This window comes from Gadus morhua, chromosome 20, assembly GCF_902167405.1.
Source record: "Gadus morhua chromosome 20, gadMor3.0, whole genome shotgun sequence".
Classification (NCBI taxonomy): domain Eukaryota; kingdom Metazoa; phylum Chordata; class Actinopteri; order Gadiformes; family Gadidae; genus Gadus; species Gadus morhua.
The window spans coordinates 207,501-227,003 of NC_044067.1; the positions used below are offsets into that span (position 1 = coordinate 207,501).

Here is a 19,503-nt window from a genome sequence, read left to right on the forward strand (position 1 = left end):
GGCTATGGGGGCTGTCCATGGTGGGGGGGGGGGGGGGGGTGTCCATGGCGGGGGGGGGGTTCCATGGCCGGAGGGGGTCCATGGCGGGGGGGGGGCGTCCATGGTGGGGGGGTTATCCATTGGGGGGGGGGGGGGGGGGGGGGGGGCTCGGATGACAAGAGAGTGAAGTCATCGGGGCGCCACGGCGGCTCGCATGCTAAAATAAAATCAAGTCACTATTTTAAACTTTGCCATAAAGAGTCGGATTTCTCTCTGAAAGACGCGATTAAACTGCAGACTTTGAAGTCTCCTTCAAATGGTCAAATCAGGATGATGCGTTGTTCTGAATGTTGCTCTTCAGTGTTCCTTGTTTGTTGTGTAGCAGAACACATATAAAGATGGGAGCTCTATCTGCTTGCTAAGGCGGTGCTAGCCTGGGAGCTCTATCTGCTTGCTAGGGATGGTGCTAGCCTGGGAGCTCTATCTGCTAGCTAGGGATGGTGCTAGCGTGGGAGCTCTATCTGCTTGCTAGGGATGGTGCTAGCCTGGGAGCTCTATCTGCTAGCTAGGGATGGTGCTAGCCTGGGAGCTCTATCTGCTAGCTAGGGACGGCGCTAGCAGATTTTGATTAAATTCCATGTTCTGTTCTGCTTTTTCGTTCACTAAAATATCTCTGCTAATAAGTTGCTCTCCTCCATTACCACAGACTCACTAGAAATGGGTATTTGAGTCTAGCATTATCAGATATCCTTTTGGAGGTGGGCTTTGGCACTATTTAGGACCTTGTCATTGGCTTGGAGTACTGAACGTAGGTTTATCACTGGAGTCCCGATATGAACCAATGATGATTAACTGGGATGGGTGCATCATCGGTTCTGCTCCAATAGTCTGTTTTGCTTTTTGACGACTCAGATTGAAGGTTCCTACCTAAAACACCCTGAGATGTCCAGATGGCCGTTGTGATAAGAATATTCTCTTAATGCTTTAATGCTTTTCATCTCCTTAGCTCAGGGAACCCTGGGCCATACCTTACCAAAGCCAATGAGATAAATATTAGATTAAAAATAGTTATTGGATCATGTAGGTAAATATGAGTGGACAGGAGTGTGAGCGTGAGCAGCCATTCTCAACGTGACAACCATTTCGTTTCACTTTTGTGACTGGTAACCAATATGCAATTATTATCCATCTTATTTAAATTCCAACCTTGGTATGAAGGTATATTTCTCTCCGGGTTGTCCATAATCATACAGCCTGAACGAAAGACCATGGTCAGAATGCACAGGGAGAGGTTCTAAGGATCACTTTAGATGCAACATCTTCAGAACAACTGTCTAACATCCTCTGTAGCAAAGTAGCCAGGCGTAGGTACAGTCGGGCTCCCTGGGCCCATGGTTGTCCTTGAGGTCAAGGAGGTCAAGGAGGTAAGGACATGGACGTGGTCCTCCTGACGATGTGACTCCTCCTGGGCCCGTGGCCCCGGCCTCATGGTGGATGAGTTTCAGGCGCCACAAATGCTTTAGGGTATGATTAATGGGCATGGATGTTGGTTTTATTAAACACAAGCAGTAGGTCAAGGTGGATAAATAAATACATCATGTATTTTTCTTCTACTTGCTCCTATAATTATTAACTGCATCATTGAAGAAGTTTGTTGCGTTAGTAATAGCAGTGAAATAATGATGATGATCTAAATAACTAAGATAACACCTAACAACCAATATGAATATTTGACCTGCAAACAGGCAAAAACTTTTTTTTGGAATAGTTATCCCCAGGTATGGAATGGAGAGATGTGATATTTTAACCATGGCAGGACACCGTACTCTTCATTAATGGATCAAAAGAGGTACCTTATCATGAGAATTTACTTTCCATATTGGTGCAAACAAGATAAAGTGTTTTTTGAGAAGGTTTCATCAATTGAACAGTAATGCACATTTTCAGACCAACAGTCAGACATTGCACACACACACACACACGCACACACACACACACACACACACACACACACACACACACACACACACACACACACACACACACACACACACACACACACACACACACACACACACACACACACACACACACACACACACACACAGAGAACCCTCCCCCCAGGGAGGCCGTTGTTCACCTACCAGGTGAAAACTCAGTAGAATCCTCAGGTCCTTAAAGCCCAACTCTACTCCAGCGTCTCCAACAGCTCAACCAGTTCTGCTCCACTCTGTCCAGCCAGACGACAGCTGCTTTTATTTTAGACTCCACGCCCACTGTGAACCATGAGACCCCCTCTCTCACTGTGAACCATGAGACCCCCTGTCTCACTGTGTACCATGCTTTTTATAGCGGGAGAGACCCCCTGTCTCACTCTGCATCCCCCGTCTCACTCTGCATCCCCGGTCTCACTCTACAGCCCCCGTCTCACTCTACAGCCCCCGTCTCACTATTCAGCCCTGTCTCACTCTATAGCCCCCATCTCCCTATACAGCCCTGTCTCACTCTGCATCCCCGGTCTCACTCTGCAGCCTCTGTCTCACTTTACAGCCCCCGTCTCACTCTACAGCCCCTGTCTCACTCTATAGCCCCCGTCTCACTCTACAGCCCCGTCTCACTCTACAGCCCCCGTCTCACTCTACATCCCCTGTCTCACTGTAGAGCCCTGTCTCACTCTACAGCCCCTGTCTCACTCTACAGCCCCCGTCTCACTCTACAGCCCGATCTCAGACTAGAGCCCTGTCTCACTCTACAGCCCCGTCTCACTCTACAGCCCCGTCTCACTCTACAGCCCTGTCTCACTCTACAGCCCTGTCTCACTCTACAGCCCCTGTCTCACTCTACAGCCCCCGTCTCACTCTACAGCCCGATCTCAGACTAGAGCCCTGTCTCACTCTACAGCCCCGTCTCACTCTACAGCCCCGTCTCACTCTACAGCCCTGTCTCACTCTACAGCCCTGTCTCACTCTACAGCCCCTGTCTCACTCTACAGCCCCCGTCTCACTCTACAGCCCGATCTCAGACTAGAGCCCTGTCTCACTCTACAGCCCCGTCTCACTCTACAGCCCCGTCTCCCTCTACAGCCCTGTCTCACTCTACAGCCCTGTCTCACACTACAGCCCCGTCTCACTCTACAGCCCCTGTCTCACTCTACAGCCCGATCTCAGACTAGAGCCCTGTCTCACTCTACAGCCCCGTCTCCCTCTAAAGCCCTGTCTCACTCTACAGCCCTGTCTCACGCTACAGCCCCGTCTCACTCTACAGCCCCTGTCTCACTCTACAGCCCGATCTCAGACTAGAGCCCTGTCTCACTCTACAGCCCCGTCTCACTCTACAGCCCCGTCTCACTCTACAGCCCTGTCTCACTCTACAGCCCCCGTCTCACTATTCAGCCCCGTCTCACTCTATAGCCCCCATCTCCCTATACAGCCCTGTCTCACTCTGCATCCCCGGTCTCACTCTGCAGCCTCTGTCTCACTCTACAGCCCCCGTCTCACTCTACAGCCCCGTCTCACTCTACAGCCCCCGTCTCACTCTACAGCCCCGTCTCACTCTACAGCCCCCGTCTCACTCTACATCCCCTGTCTCACTCTAGAGCCCTGTCTCACTCTACAGCCCCTGTCTCACTCTACAGCCCGATCTCAGACTAGAGCCCTGTCTCACTCTACAGCCCCGTCTCACTCTACAGCCACGTCTCACTCTACAGCCCTGTCTCACTCTACAGCCCTGTCTCACTCTACAGCCCCTGTCTCACTCTACAGCCCCTGTCTCACTCTACAGCCCGATCTCAGACTAGAGCCCTGTCTCACTCTACAGCCCCGTCTCACTCTACAGCCCCGTCTCACTCTACAGCCCTGTCTCACTCTACAGCCCCCGTCTCACTATTCAGCCCCGTCTCACTCTATAGCCCCCATCTCCCTATACAGCCCTGTCTCACTCTGCATCCCCGGTCTCACTCTGCAGCCTCTGTCTCACTCTACAGCCCCCGTCTCACTCTACAGCCCCTGTCTCACTCTACAGCCCCCGTCTCACTCTACAGCCCCGTCTCACTCTACATCCCCTGTCTCACTGTAGAGCCCTGTCTCACTCTACAGCCCCTGTCTCACTCTACAGCCCCCGTCTCACTCTACAGCCCGATCTCAGACTAGAGCCCTGTCTCACTTTACAGCCCCGTCTCACTCTACAGCCCTGTCTCACTCTACAGCCCTGTCTCACTCTACAGCCCCTGTCTCACTCTACAGCCCCCGTCTCACTCTACAGCCTGATCTCAGACTAGAGCCCTGTCTCACTCTACAGCCCCGTCTCACTCTACAGCCCCGTCTCCCTCTACAGCCCTGTCTCACTCTACAGCCCTGTCTCACGCTACAGCCCCGTCTCACTCTACAGCCCCTGTCTCACTCTACAGCCCGATCTCAGACTAGGGCCCTGTCTCACTCTACAGCCCCGTCTCCCTCTAAAGCCCTGTCTCACTCTACAGCCCTGTCTCACGCTACAGCCCCGTCTCACTCTACAGCCCCTGTCTCACTCTACAGCCCGATCTCAGACTAGAGCCCTGTCTTACTCTACAGCCCCGTCTCACTCTACAGCCCCGTCTCACTCTACAGCCCTGTCTCACTCTACAGCCCTGTCTCACTCTACAGCCCCTGTCTCACTCTACAGCCCCGTCTCACTCTACAGCCCCCCCCCCTTGACTCTGCCTCATGTATCCTCTATCACCAAGGAGATACTGATGGCACCTCTTCCCTACAGCTGTAACCCCCCCCACACACACACACACAGACAGACTAACACACGTACAAACATATACAAACAGACACACACACACACCCACAGACACAGACACAGACACAGACACAGACACACACAGACACACACACACACACACACACACACACACACACACACACACACACACACACACACACACACACACACACACACACACACACACACGTGGACCATCAAAACAAACAGTGGGTCATGTGACACCGGCATGTAGGGAGCCATTACAGACAGCTGCTCAGAAATGTGTTGCAGTGATGTAATGCTTTTTTGTGAGACAAGGTTGTGTGCATGTGTGTGAGTTTGTGTGTGTGTCTATATATGTGTGTAATGCCTATGTGTGGCAGTGAGTGACTGAGAAGGTGTGTGTGTCAATGTGTGTAAATTCATGCCTACGTTTGTGTGAGGGAGTGAGTCAATGCACGTGTGCTTCTGTGTGTGTGTGTGTGTGTGTGTGTGTGTGTATGTGTGTGCATGCATGCGTTGGTGTGTGCGTAAGTATACAAGGGAGACGTCGAATGGGAAACGTAAGACAGGTAGTTAAAATGGCGGGTTCCATTCTGCCTCATGGAGCCAGGGGGTCTGGGATCTACTGGCAGGTCTGGGGTCTACTGGACAGGTCTGGGGTCTTCCATCTATTTGGATTGTTGTACGTAGACAGAGAGATGTCTCACTCTTCCTCTCTTGTGCTCTCTCACTCTCTTGCTCTGTCTCTGTCTCTCAGGTTTCTTTTGATTGACACCCTGTCAGGGCAGACTGGGACCTGACAGCAGAGATGTAACAACACATCCCTCTCCACTTTAACTAACCAGAACTACCAAACTACTAACCAGCTAGAGCAGTGTGGTGGTGGTGGTGACTACTAACCAGCTAGAGCAGTGTGGTGGTGGTGGTGACTACTAACCAGCTAGAGCAGTGTGGTGGTGGCTGGTTAAAAGAAATAACGTATTTAATTTGATAAAATAAGGGGTAAGTAACCCCGGCCGATGAGATCAATGAGCGTCGAAGAAGACGTTCATTCATAGCAACCCAGAGTATATTTAGCAGGCGGTGACATGGACCCACCCGACACCCCAGCGGCAGGACGGAAACTCAAAAAAGAACTCCAAATAACGCTCTCAAGTGACAAAGGGTCCAGGAGGAGCCATGACCTACATCCAGTGGACCACTCTCAGGCGGAGCGCTGGGGAGCTCAACATGAGGCCGATCTGAGGTTAGGGTTAACCCTAACCCTAACATGGGGCCGCTCTGAGGGTTAGGATTAACCCTGCTAACCCGCTCTGAGGGCTGACCGCTCAGAGGTCAGGGGTCGGGGATTCAGTGTTTGATTAGAGATCATGTGACGCAGAATATAGAAACAACAGAGTTCTGAAGAGCCAATGGTTATTTACAGTTACCTCACAAATATTCTTTATCTCTCCCACACATACACACATGAGCACACGCAAACACACACACACACACACACACACACACACACACACACACACACACACACACACACACACACACACACACACACACACACACACACACACACACACACACACACACACACACACACACAATCCAGTACGAACTGGGATCCACTCTTTTCCTTTGGATGGAACAAACTGTTTTACTTCAGACAAGAACCCAAACAAAATGGCTTGTTTGATACAACAGCTTAAGGGTGTTTTATGGTGTAATAGTTTTGATATAGCATCTTAAGGGTGTTCTATGGTATAATAGTTTTGATATAGCAGCTTAAGGGTGTTTTATGGTGTAATAGTTTTGATATAGCATCTTAAGGGTGTTCTATGGTATAATAGTTTTGATATAGCAGCTTAAGGGTGTTTTATGGTATAATAGTTTTGATACAGCAGCTTAAGGGTGTTTTATGGTGTGATAGTTTTGATACAGCAGCGTAAGGGTGTTTTATGGTGTAATAGTTTTGATACAGCAGCTTAAGGGTGTTTTATGGTGTGATAGTTTTGATACAGCAGCTTAAGGGTGTTTTATGGTGCAATAGTTTTGATACAGCAGCTTAAGGGTGTTTTATGGTGTAATAGTTTTGATACAGCATATTAAGGGTGTTTTATGGTGTGATAGTTTTGATACAGCAGCTTAAGGGTGTTTTATGGTGTAATAGTTTTGATACAGCAGCTTAAGGGCCTCTAACCATAGACATAGTCATGCGTTCAGTAGGGTTAGGGTTAGGGTGGTTAGGTTAGGGTTAGGGTGCTAGAGATGAGTTACGGCTCCTGGCTGCCAGCTAGAGGAACAAGTCGACACTTCAGAACCACACGATAACACAATGGATTCACCGGTAGTCCTGTGGACAACAAGTTGGTAAGAAAGCACTATTATAGACACACTGACAAACACTAAGACGCACAACACACTGCTTTAAGACTCACAACACACTGCTTTAAGACGCACAACACACTGCTTTAAGACGCACAACACACTGCTTTAAGACGCACAACACACAACACACTGCTTTAAGACGCACAACACACTGCTTTAAGACGCACAACACACAACACACTGCTTTAAGACGCACAACACACAATCCACTGCTTTAAGACGCACAACACACTGCTTCAAGACGCACAACACACTGCTTTAAGACGCACAACACACAATCCACTGCTTTAAGACGCACAACACACAATCCACTGCTTTAAGACGCACAACACACAACACACTGCTTTAAGAACGCACATCACACTGCTTTAAGAACACCACACAACACATTGCTTTAAGACGCACAACACACTGCTTTAAGACGCACAACACACTGCTTTAAGAACAGCAGATAGACGACACACTTGATTCAAATTCAGACATAATGCTTCAAGCCCCCTGCCCTAACCCAGCCCCCTGATCACTGGGTTAGGGTAACCCAGTGATCAGGGGGCTGGGTTAGGGTTAGGGTTAGGGTTAGGGTTAGGGTTAACCCTAACCCAGTGATCAGGGGACTGGGTTAGGGTTAGGGTTAACCCTAACCCTAACCCTAACCCAGTCCCCTGATCACACTATTAGTCCTTCGCCTCCTTCTTGTGTTGTAGGACCTACGAATCCTATTCGTAGGTCTGAATTGATTGGTTATTGACAGTCGACCACCTTAGGAAGGACCAGACCCTTGGCCAGAGCATTCTACTAACCTTAGTGCTACCGCTAACTCTGTCATCACATCCATCATCGTACTCACAGCGCAGAAGAAGAACACGGCTCTCTCCACTTCTTCCAGAACACAGAACACTGCCTCCACCACTCTGGAGCATTAGAGCTTTCATTTAACAGCCACCAGACTCTGGGGGAGAGGGGAGGGGAAGAAGAGATGGGAGAGAGGGGGGGAGAGGGAGGGAGGGCTGGAGAGAGGGGAGGGAGAGAGGGGAGGGAGAGAGAGGAGGGAGAGAGGGGAGGGAGAAAGGGGGGGGAGAGAGAGGAGGGAGAGAGGGGGGAGAGAGAGAAGGGAGAGAGGGGGGAGAGAGAGAGGAGAGGGAGTGAGGGGGGAGAGGGAGGGATGGAGAGAGAGGAGGGAGAGAGAGGAGAGGGATTGAGGGGGGAGAGGGAGTGAAGGCGGAGAGAGAGAGGAGAGGGAGAGGGAGGGATGGAGAGAGGGGAGAGAGGGGGGGAGGGAGGGAGAGAGGGGAGGGAGAGAGGGGAGAGAGAGATGGGAGGAGGAGAGGGGGGAGAGAGGGGAGGGAGAGAGGAGGGAGAGAGGGAGAGGGAGAGAGGAGGGAGAGAGGGGAGGGAGAGAGGGGGAGGGAGAGGGGAGAGGGAGGGATGGAGAGAGGGGAGGGAGGGAGGGAGAGAGGGGAGGGGGAGAGGGGAGGGGAGGGAGAGGGGGGAGGGGGAGGGAGGGGGAGGGAGGGAGATGGATAGTGGGAGAGAGGGAAACCTGAGTTGGGACTCAGTGGGTCAGCTCCTCTGATCTAATCACTTGATTGCCTTTTCCATTGTAGTGGAACTGTATCCCCGGACCACTGGGGGGGGGGGGGTACCGGGCACAGGACAGGTTTAGACGGTCGCTGGAGCAGACCAGCCGAACACTCCCAGACTACAGGGCTGAAGTCTGAGGGAGGCTTTGAGGAGGAGGTGCTGAAAGAGAGACAGAGGAGACACCAGATACCCTGGACTGCAGAGGATGTATAATTCAGGAGGTCTCTCCATCCAGTCAGCTCCCCTGCTGGCTGACAGCCAGCCCTCCGGACACACGACGATATGAGGACACTTTCCTCAAAGGTATAGGGCAGGGTAATACAGTGTGAACACAGAGGAACAGTTCTCCCAGATAATGGAACCCTCAGGTAAACTATTTCAAGGCGTGGGGTCAGTTTTAAAAAAGGAAAACCAGGTTTAGTTGGTGAGGATGAGGAGTCCGTCATACTTAGGAGAGTGAAGCATAAAACAAACAAATAATCTGATTTCTGCTGTCTAGTCCATGTTTTTAATGTTTGGTAGACCAAGCATTTTGTTGCACAAAATTGCACACAATTTTTTGATAATTTGGTCAGCAAGAAGATTTCTAGTACGTTACAAGCTGACAACCAGATTAATCTAAGAACAGAGAATAGAAAGATCTGGAATAGAACTTACCTGTTCTATTGCCTCTTATTGAGAACCGGCACTAGATGTAATGACACCCTTTCTCCACTGGAGGTCCATGTTCAACAGTTAAACACAGCACCGTGTTTTACTGTGGAAAGGTTAGACAATGCATGCGGGACACGGGGTGTTACTGTAAGGCAAGAGGATTTAACATCACTAGGAAGGTGCCAACAGTCCATTCAGAACATCTCTAACATATCCCCTGCTCATGTCAAATTATAGGGCCTATATACATATTTTTTTAATATCAACAAAGAGCGTCTCTCCTGACTCCTTTGTGCTCCTCTCTCCTGATTGGACGGACGGAGTGACGCTGCTGGCGGAGCAGCTGCTGCACCGGAAAGAGGGTATACAACGTGCGCGCGCACACACACACACACACACACACACATACACACACGCACGGATGAACGCACGCACACACGCACACAGCTGGAGATGCGACATGGGGCCGGCGGGTTATTGAGGTCCGGGTAGAAATAGAACACGAGGACTCTGTCACCCGGGAGGTGGACTGGTCTAGGAGGAGGACTCTGGACTGGGAGGTGGACTGGTCTAGGAGGAGGACTCTGGACTTGGAGGTGGACTGGTCTAGGAGGAGGACTGGTCTAGGAGGAGGACTGGTCTAGGAGGTGGACTGGTCTAGGAGGAGGACTGGTCTAGGAGGTGGACTGGTCTAGGAGGAGGACTCTGGAATGGGAGGTGGACTGGTCTAGGAGGAGGACTCTGGACTGGGAGGTGGACTGGTCTAGGAGGAGGACTGGTCTAGGAGGAGGACTGGTCTAGGAGGTGGACTGGTCTAGGAGGAGGACTCTGTCACCCGGAAGGTGGACTGGTCTAGGAGGAGGACTCTGTCACCCGGAAGGTGGACTGGTCTAGGAGGAGGACTCTGTCACCCGGGAGGTGGACTGGTCTAGGAGAAAGACTGGTCTAGGAGGTGGACTGGTTTCGGAGGAGGACTCTGTCACCCGGGAGGTGGACTGGTCTAGGAGAAGGACTGGTCTAGGAGGTGGACTGGTCTAGGAGGAGGACTCTGGACTGGCCGAACAGCGATTGATCAAATGAACCGTAAGTATGAAGCTTTTCTCCTGATCGGTACAAAAGGAGGATGAGATGATGAGAAGGGTGGAGGAGAGGATGAGAAGGGGGGATGAGGGGATGAGGAGGGGTGAAGGGATGAGGAGGGGGGATGAGGGGATGAGGAGGGCTGCTATTGGATCTCATTGTTGCCTCCATTGTGTTCACCTGACGACATGTCAGGACCACAGGAGCTGACTGTAGAAGGCTGCTGCGTGCCGTTGCTCACGGCGACATTATCAATGACAATACTGACCGGACTTACACTGAGAGTGTGTGTGTGTGTGTGTGTGTGTGTGTGTGTGTGTGTGTGTGTGTGTGTGTGTGTGTGTGTGTGTGTGTGTGTGTGTGTGTGTGTGTGTGTGTGAAACAAAGACCTGTTGGTGTAAATAATAACATGTGCCATAGACCTAGATGTTTGGGTGGGTATTAACATATGACATATACCTAGATGTTTTTGTCAATATATAACATGTAACATAGCCCTATATGTTTTTGTCAATATATAACATGTAACATGGACCTATATGTTTTTGTCAATAAATAACATGTAACATAGACCTATATGTTTTTGTCAATATATAACATGTAACATAGACCTATATGTTTTTGTCAATATAACATATGTAACTTGTATTTAGCCTAGATGTTTGGGTTAATATAAAACATTATTCCTTCATTGCTTCATTCTAACCCCTTCATTCGAACCCCTTCATTCTAACCCCTTCATTCCAGAATAGACAGACGGCTGCTGCTCTGAAGCTTAAGGTAAGGTCTTGCACATTTATTATTTTTTATATTATAATTGTATTATGTGTTATAATGTCAATTAAGGAGCTGTACTGAAAACAAGTTCCACCAGCCTGGCTGTGTGCTCATTAAAAGAATCAATCAAATACATTTATTATTATTACTGTTAAATATATTTATCGAGAGGAGGAGGGGTTTAATGGTTAAGGCCTTAATGTCCTCTGGTCTTCATGTCCTCTGGTCTTCATGTCCTCTGGTCTTAATGTCCTCTGGTCATAATGTCCTCTGGTCTTAATGTCCTCTGGTCTTAATGTCCCCTCTGGTCATAATGTCCTCTGGTCTTAATGTCCCCTGGTCTTAATGCCCTCTGGTCATAATGTCCTCTGGTCTTAATGTCCCCTGGTCTTAATGTCCCCTCTGGTCTTCATGTCCTCTGGTCTTAATGTCCCCTCTGGTCTTAATGTCCCCTGGTCTTAATGCCCTCTGGTCATAATGTCCTCTGGTCTTAATGTCCCCTGGTCTTAATGTCCTCTGGTCTTAATGTCCTCTGGTCTTCATGTCCTCTGGTCTTAATGTCTCCTCTGGTCTTCATGTCCTCTGGTCTTCATGTCCTCTGGTCTTAATGTCCCCTCTGGTCTTAATGTCCTCTGGTCTTAATGTCCCCTCTGGTCTTAATGTCCTCTGGTCTTAATGTCCCCTGGTCTTAATGTCCCATCGGGTCTTAATGTCCCCTCTGGTCTTAATGTCCCCTCTGGTCTTCATGTTCTCTGGTCTTAATGTCCTCTCTGGTCTTCATGTCCTCTGGTCTTCATGTCCTCTGGTCTTCATGTCCTCTGGTCTTCATGTCCCCTCTGGTCTTAATGTCCTCTCTGGTCTTAATGTCCTCTGGTCTTAATGTCCCCTCTGGTCTTAATGTCCTCTGGTCTTCATGTCCTCTGGTCTTCATGTCCCCTCTGGTCTTAATGTCCCCTTTGGTCTTAATGTCCTCCCTGGTCTTCATGTCCTCTGGTCTTAATGTCCTCTGTTCTTAATGTCCTCTGGTCTTAATGTCCTCTGGTCTTAATGTCCTCTCGTCTTCATGTCCCCTCTGGTCTTAATGTCCCCTCTGGTCTTGATGTCCTCTGGTCTTAATTTCCTCTCTGGTCTTAATGTCCTCGGGTCTTAATGTCCCCTCTGGTCTTGATGTCCTCTGGTCTTAATGTCCTCTGGTCTTAATGTCCTCTGGTCTTCATGTCCCCTCTGGTCTTAATGTCCCCTCTGGTCTTGATGTCCTCTGGTCTTAATGTCCTCTGTTCTTAATGTCCCCTCTGGTCTTAATGTCCTCTGGTCTTGTCCCCTCTGGTCTTCATGTCCCCTGGTCTTAATGTCCCCTCTGGTCTTCATGTCCTCTGGTCTTAATGTCCCCTCTGGTCTTGATGTCCTCTGGTCTTAATGTCCTCTGGTCTTCATGTCCTCTGGTCTTCATGTCCCCTCTGGTCTTAATGTCCCCTCTGGTCTTGATGTCCTCTGGTCTTAATGTCCTCTGGTCTTAATGTCCTCTGTTCTTAATGTCCCCTCTGGTCTTAATGTCCTCTGGTCTTAATGTCCCCTGGTCTTAATGTCCTCTGGTCTTGATGTCCTCTGGTCTTAATGTCCTCTGGTCTTAATGCCCTCTGGTCATAATGTCCTCTGGTCTTAATGTCCTCTGGTCTTAATGTCCTCTGTTCTTAATGTCCCCTCTGGTTTTAATGTCCTCTGGTCTTAATGTCCTCTGGTCTTAATGTCCTCTGGTCTTAATGTCCTCTGGTCTTCATGTCCTCTGGTCTTAATGTCCCCTCTGGTCTAAATGTCCTCTGGTCTTGTCCCCTCTGGTCTTCATGTCCTCTGTGTCCCGGTGTGCAGAGGAGCTATGAGTGGCAGGGTTAACCCTAACCCTATGAGGGGCGTTCTGAAGAGGAGGTTTGAGGAGGTGGAGGCGTCCCCATCCCCCCGCTCCTCCATCAGGGAGTCCGATGAGGAGCTGTCCTCGGAGAGCGGCGACAGCGCTGACAGCCTGAACCCGTCCGCCTTGGGACCCGTCGTCCGTGAGTAGACCCACCGGTCCACACGTTGTCCCGGGACCACCGCCTGGCCCCGGGACAACGTGTGGACCGGGACCACCGCCTGGCCCCGGGACAACGTGTGGACCGGGACCACCGCCTGGCCCCGGTCCACACGTTGCGCCGGGACCACCGCCTGGCCCCGGTCCACACGTTGCGCCGGGACCACCGCTTGGACCCGGTCCACACGTTGTCCCGGGACCACCACTTAGACCCGGTCCACACGTTGCCCCGGGACCACCGCCTGGACCCGGTCCACACGTTGTCCCGGGACCACCGCCTGGCCCCGGGACAACGTGTGGACCGGGACCACCGCCTGGGTGGGGTCCACACGTTGCCCCGGGACCACCGCCTGGGTGGGGTCCACACGTTGCCCCGGGACCACCGCCTGGGTGGGGTCCAGCCATTCAACATGAGATGAGAATAGTCGTCCCAATCAAACAATCAAACAATCAAACAATCCAGGGAATGAGCAGTCAATCCAATTCAGAGTGTCATCATTTTCTCCTGGATATAGTGTGCACAACCTTGATATCTGAAAATATTATTATCATATTAATAGCATTATTATTATTAATATTTATGAAATGTTCCAGTACCCCCTTAAGGTTATCTGGTACTACAGCCTCTATTTGATCTGTTACTACAGCCTCTAGTCGATCTGTTACTACAGCCTCTAGTCGATCTGTTACTACAGCCTCTATTTGATCTGTTACTACAGCCTCTAGTTGATCTGTTACTACAGCCTCTAGTCGATCTGTTACTACAGCCTCTATTTGATCTGTTACTACAGCCTCTAGTTGATCTGTTACTACAGCCTCTAGTCGATCTGTTACTACAGCCTCTAGTCAATCTGTTACTACAGCCTCTATTTGATCTGTTACTACAGCCTCTAGTTGATCTGTTACTACAGCCTCTAGTTGATCTGTTACTACAGCCTCTAGTTGATCTGTTACTACAGCCTCTAGTTGATCTGCTACTACAGCCTCTAGTTGATCTGTTACTACAGCCGCTAGTTGATCTGCTACTACAGCCTCTAGTTGATCCGTTACTACAGCCTCTAGTTGATCTGTTACTACAGCCTCTAGTTGATCCGTTACTACAGCCTCTATTTGATCTGTTACTACAGCCTCTAGTCGATCTGTTACTACAGCCTCTAGTAGATCTGTTACTACAGCCTCTAGTCGATCTGTTACTACAGCCTCTAGTTGATCTGTTACTACAGCCTCTAGTCGATCTGTTACTACAGCCTCTAGTCGATCTGTTACTACAGCCTCTAGTCGATCTGTTACTACAGCCTCTAGTCGATCTGTTACTACAGCCTCTAGTTGATCTGTTACTACAGCCTCTAGTTGATCTGTTACTACAGCCTCTAGTTGATCTGCTACTACAGCCTCTAGTTGATCCGTTACTACAGCCGCTAGTTGATCTGCTACTACAGCCTCTAGTTGATCCGTTACTACAGCCTCTAGTTGATCCGTTACTACAGCCTCTAGTCGATCCGTTACTACAGCCTCTAGTAGATCCGTTACTACAGCCTCTAGTAGATCTGTTACTACAGCCTCTAGTTGATCTGTTACTACAGCCTCTAGTAGATCTGTTACTACAGCCTCTAGTCGATCTGTTACTACAGCCTCTAGTAGATCTGTTACTACAGCCTCTAGTAGATCTGTTACTACAGCCTCTAGTTGATCTGTTACTACAGCCTCTATTTGATCTGTTACTACAGCCTCTAGTCGATCTGTTACTACAGCCTCTAGTCGATCTGTTGCTACAGCCTCTAGTCGATCTGTTACTACAGCCTCTAGTCGATCTGTTACTACAGCCTCTAGTCGATCTGCTACTACAGCCTCTAGTTGATCTGTTACTACAGCCGCTAGTCGATCTGCTACTACAGCCTCTAGTTGATCCGTTACTACAGCCTCTAGTTGATCTGTTACTACAGCCTCTAGTTGATCTGTTACTACAGCCTCTAGTCGATCTGTTACTACAGCCTCTAGTCGATCTGTTACTACAGCCTCTAGTAGATCTGTTACTACAGCCTCTAGTCGATCTGTTACTACAGCCTCTAGTAGATCTGTTACCACAGCCTCTAGTCGATCTGTTACTACAGCCTCTAGTAGATCTGTTACTACAGCCTCTAGTAGATCTGTTACTACAGCCTCTAGTCGATCTGTTACTACAGCCTCTAGTTGATCTGTTAGATCATACTGCAGTTGGTCTGGTCTCTGAAATGTTGGAGCTCCGCCATGAGGGCCCAACCATTAGGGCCAACCGCCTGTGTTCTATGTTAGGATTACTTCTATACCATGCAGGCTACCTGGAGGTGACAGCCAGCAGCACGTTATTCATGCCCCCTGTTGGCCTCAGGGGGACTCTCCTTTAGAGCCCTGCAGAGGACCAGAGTGGATAGACATGAGAAAATACATTTAAAGACGTGGTAGGACCTGGGTACATGTCATAGAAGGGTTGGGCTACAAACTTTCACAGGAGACACTCCATGTCTGGTGTTTAGTTAGCATCCCATATACAACCTGACCATGCTCTCTCTGCCGCACCTCTTTGTCCATCCGACCCTTCTCTTTCTCTGTGCTTCTTGCAGCTGACTCCGTATTGAAGAGGGGGAAACGCCGCCGCACCAGAAGGGTCCATTTTGAGAATGTAACAGTGTACTACTTTGGCCGCAGGCAGGGGTTCACCAGCGTTCCCAGTCAGGGGGGCAGCACGCTGGGTATGTCCAGCACACACAGCTGGGTGAGGCAGTACTCGCTGGGGGAGTTCGCCCTGGAACAAGAGAGACTACATCGGGACATGCTCCGGAACCACCTGAAGGAGGAGAGGGTCAACTCAATCAAACACAAGGTACCTCCACATCAGGACCATGTAACTCAAGGTACCTCCACATCAGGTCCATGTAACTCAAGGTACCTCCACATCAGGTCCATGTAACTCAAGGTACCTCCACATCAGGTCCATGTAACTCAAGGTACCTCCACATCAGGTCCATGTAACTCAAGGTACCTCCACATCAGGTCCATGTAACTCAAGGTACCTCCACATCAGGACCATGTAACTCAAGGTACCTCCACATCAGGTCCATGTAACTCAAGGTACCTCCACATCAGGTCCATGTAACTCAAGGTACCTCCACATCAGGTCCATGTAACTCAAGGTACCTCCACATCAGGACCATGTAACTCAAGGTACCTCCACATCAGGACCATGTAACTCAAGGTACTTCCACATCAGGTCCATGTAACTCAAGGTACCTCCACATCAGGTCCATGTAACTCAAGGTACCTCCACATCAGGTCCATGTAACTCAAGGTACCTCCACATCAGGTCCATGTAACTCAAGGTACCTCCACATCAGGACCATGTAACTCAAGGTACCTCCACATCAGGACCATGTAACTCAAGGTACCTCCACATCAGGTCCATGTAACTCAAGGTACCTCCACATCAGGTCCATGTAACTCAAGGTACCTCCACATCAGGTCCATGTAACTCAAGGTACCTCCACATCAGGTCCATGTAACTCAAGGTACCTCCACATCAGGTCCATGTAACTCAAGGTACCTCCACATCAGGTCCATGTAACTCAAGGTATCTCCACATCAGGTCCATGTTACTCAAGGTACCTCCACATCAGGTCCATGTAACTCAAGGTACCTCCACATCAGGTCCATGTAACTCAAGGTACCTCCACATCAGGACCATGTAACTCAAGGTACCTCCACATCAGGTCCATGTAACTCAAGGTACCTCCACATCAGGACCATGTAACTCAAGGTACCTCCACATCAGGTCCATGTAACTCAAGGTACCTCCACATCAGGTCCATGTAACTCAAGGTACCTCCACATCAGGTCCATGTAACTCAAGGTACCTCCACATCAGGTCCATGTAACTCAAGGTACCTCCACATCAGGTCCATGTAACTCAAGGTATCTCCACATCAGGTCCATGTAACTCAAGGTACCTCCACATCAGGACCATGTAACTCAAGGTACCTCCACATCAGGTCCATGTAACTCAAGGTACCTCCACATCAGGTCCATGTAACTCAAGGTACCTCCACATCAGGTCAATGTAACTGAAGGCACCTCCAGATATGGAGATATGGACTTGGAGATATGGACTTTTTTGAGATGGGTGGTCATTGCTGTTTGATGCTAACGTTGTGAACTGTGATTGTGATAAAGGGCTACATGAATAGAAGTGAACTTTCACCTGACCTGAGACCTCAATGTCATCCCAGCTGAGCCAGGGCGGCTGGGGGGGGTCGGAGGAGGCCCAGGCGCTGGCGGCGGACGACATCTCAGATGAGGACCTGGACAGCACGGAGGTGGACGAGTACTTCTTTCTGCAGCCCTTGACCACCAAGAAGAGGAGGGCTCTGCTGCGCTCCTCAGGGGTCAAGAAGATCGCCGTGGAGGAGAAGCACGAGCTGCGGGCCGTCCGCACGTCGCGGGAGGACTGCGGCTGCGACTGCAGGGCGTTCTGCGACCCTGAGACCTGCGCCTGCAGCGCGGCCGGGATCAAGTGCCAGGTGATCAGAGAGAAGGACCACCTAATGACCGCTGGCCCCAAGAATGGCTGCTATCTATATTCTAATACTATCCGTATTTCATATCCTCATAACTACTCAGATCTGTATCCGTACCCAGTTGAACCCGTTGCTTGACCATTAACCTGTGGCTGGGTGTCCTCAGGTGGACCGCCTGGCCTTCCCCTGCGGCTGCACCCAGGAGGGCTGCAGCAACACCGCCGGCCGGCTGGAGTTCAGCCCCCTCCGGGTGCGGACCCACTTCCTGCACACCATCATGAAGCTGGAACTGGAGAAGAGCCGTGAGCAGCAGCAGCAGCCTCCCCCTAGCAACGGTTACCACGGTGAGAACGGAATGGGCAGCGGCAGCGCCCGGGTCCAGTCTCAGCACGGCCTGGAGTACGGCCGGTCGGACGCCCTTCCCCAGGGCCCCCTCATGCACCTGCAGACCCCCAGAGAGATGGACCAGCACCTGGAGGATGAAGAGGAGGAGGAGGATGATGAAGACGAGGAGGAGGAGAATGAGGAAGATGAGGAGGACGAAGAGGACAGCAGCAGTGTGTGCAGTGAAATCTCCGACTCCAGCACACAGAGCTTGGCTAACAGTGACTCTGAGGAGGATGAGGAGAACCAGGATGATGAAGATGAAGAAAAGGGGGTGATCTTCAAGAGCGGGGCCATACCCCATGTGTCCCCGCCGACCACCGCCTTGGGCTCCACAGAGGACTCTGGCGCTCAAGACGTGAACGGGAACAGGTGCTTGCCAGACTCGTCCCCTGGAGAGGTTCAGCTGGAGAGCTCCAGCAGCACAAAGGCCCCCAGCTCAGCCTGCCAACACCCTGACCCCCCGGAGAGAGAGCGCCCCACCTCCCAGGACCCACTGGGCAGAGTCCACACGCTGGGCGGAGTCCACACACTGGGCGGAGTCCACACGCTGAGCGGAGTCCACACGCTGGGCGGAGTCCACACGCTGGGCGGAGTCCACAAGCTGGGCGGAGTCAACACACTGGGCGGAGTCCACACGCTGGGCGGAGTCCACAAGCTGGGCGGAGTAAACAAACTGGGCGGAGTCCACACACTGGGCGGAGTCCACACACTGGGCGGAGTCAACACACTGGGCGTGGTCAACACACTAGGCAGAGTCAACAAACTGGGCGGAGTCAACACGCTGGGCGGAGTCCACACACTGGGCGGAGTCAACACGCTGGGCGGAGTCCACACAGTGGGCGGAGTCAACACACTGGATGGAGTCAACACACTGGGCGGAGTCAACACACTGGGCGGAGTCAACACGCTGGGCGGAGTCAACACGCTGGGTGGAGTCCACACACTGGGCGTGGTCAACACACTGGGCAGAGTCAACACACTGGGCGGAGTCAACACACTGGACGAAGTCAACACACTGGACGAAGTCAACACACTGGGCGCAGTCAACACGCTGGACGGAGTCCACACGCTGGGCGGAGTCCACACGCTGGGCGGAGTCAACACGCTGGGCGGAGTCCACACGCTGGGCGGAGTCCACACGCTGGGCGGAGTCAACACGCTGGGCGGAGTCCACACCCAGGACAGGCAGCAGGCCTCGTCCCGTGGGCTAGCGCTGGAGCGCTACATGGATGACCCCCAGCCAGCCGGCCAGCGCCTCACGGCTGGTCCCCAGCCCCCCCTGCCCTCCAGCCCCCCCCCGCC

The 19,503-nt window shown here is 51.1% G+C and overlaps 2 protein-coding genes across 4 annotated transcripts in view; one reads left to right on the forward strand and one right to left on the reverse strand.

Annotated features, from left to right (window-relative positions):
• xirp2b (xin actin binding repeat containing 2b) overlaps positions 1-8,050 on the reverse strand; it is a 25,675-nt gene extending 17,625 nt beyond the window's left edge. The window contains exon 1 of one of the 3 annotated variants that reach the window (XM_030344009.1): positions 7,958-8,050. The gene's annotated coding sequence lies outside the window, so the exon portion shown is untranslated. Of the gene's footprint in view, positions 1-2,123; positions 2,311-7,957 lie in introns of those variants that run through there. The other 2 variants (XM_030344010.1, XM_030344008.1) reach the window with 2 other exon arrangements.
• Positions 8,051-9,731: 1,681 nt separating this feature from the next.
• On the forward strand, positions 9,732-19,498 carry csrnp3 (cysteine-serine-rich nuclear protein 3; the record flags this gene model as incomplete). The annotated part of the gene is made up of 6 exons (XM_030343298.1): positions 9,732-10,428; positions 11,178-11,205; positions 13,069-13,250; positions 15,868-16,127; positions 17,527-17,817; positions 17,981-19,498. Coding segments are annotated over exons 3-6 (2,244 nt in total), but the record flags the coding sequence as incomplete, so codon positions are not given.
• Between the last annotated feature and the right edge of the window lie 5 nt (positions 19,499-19,503).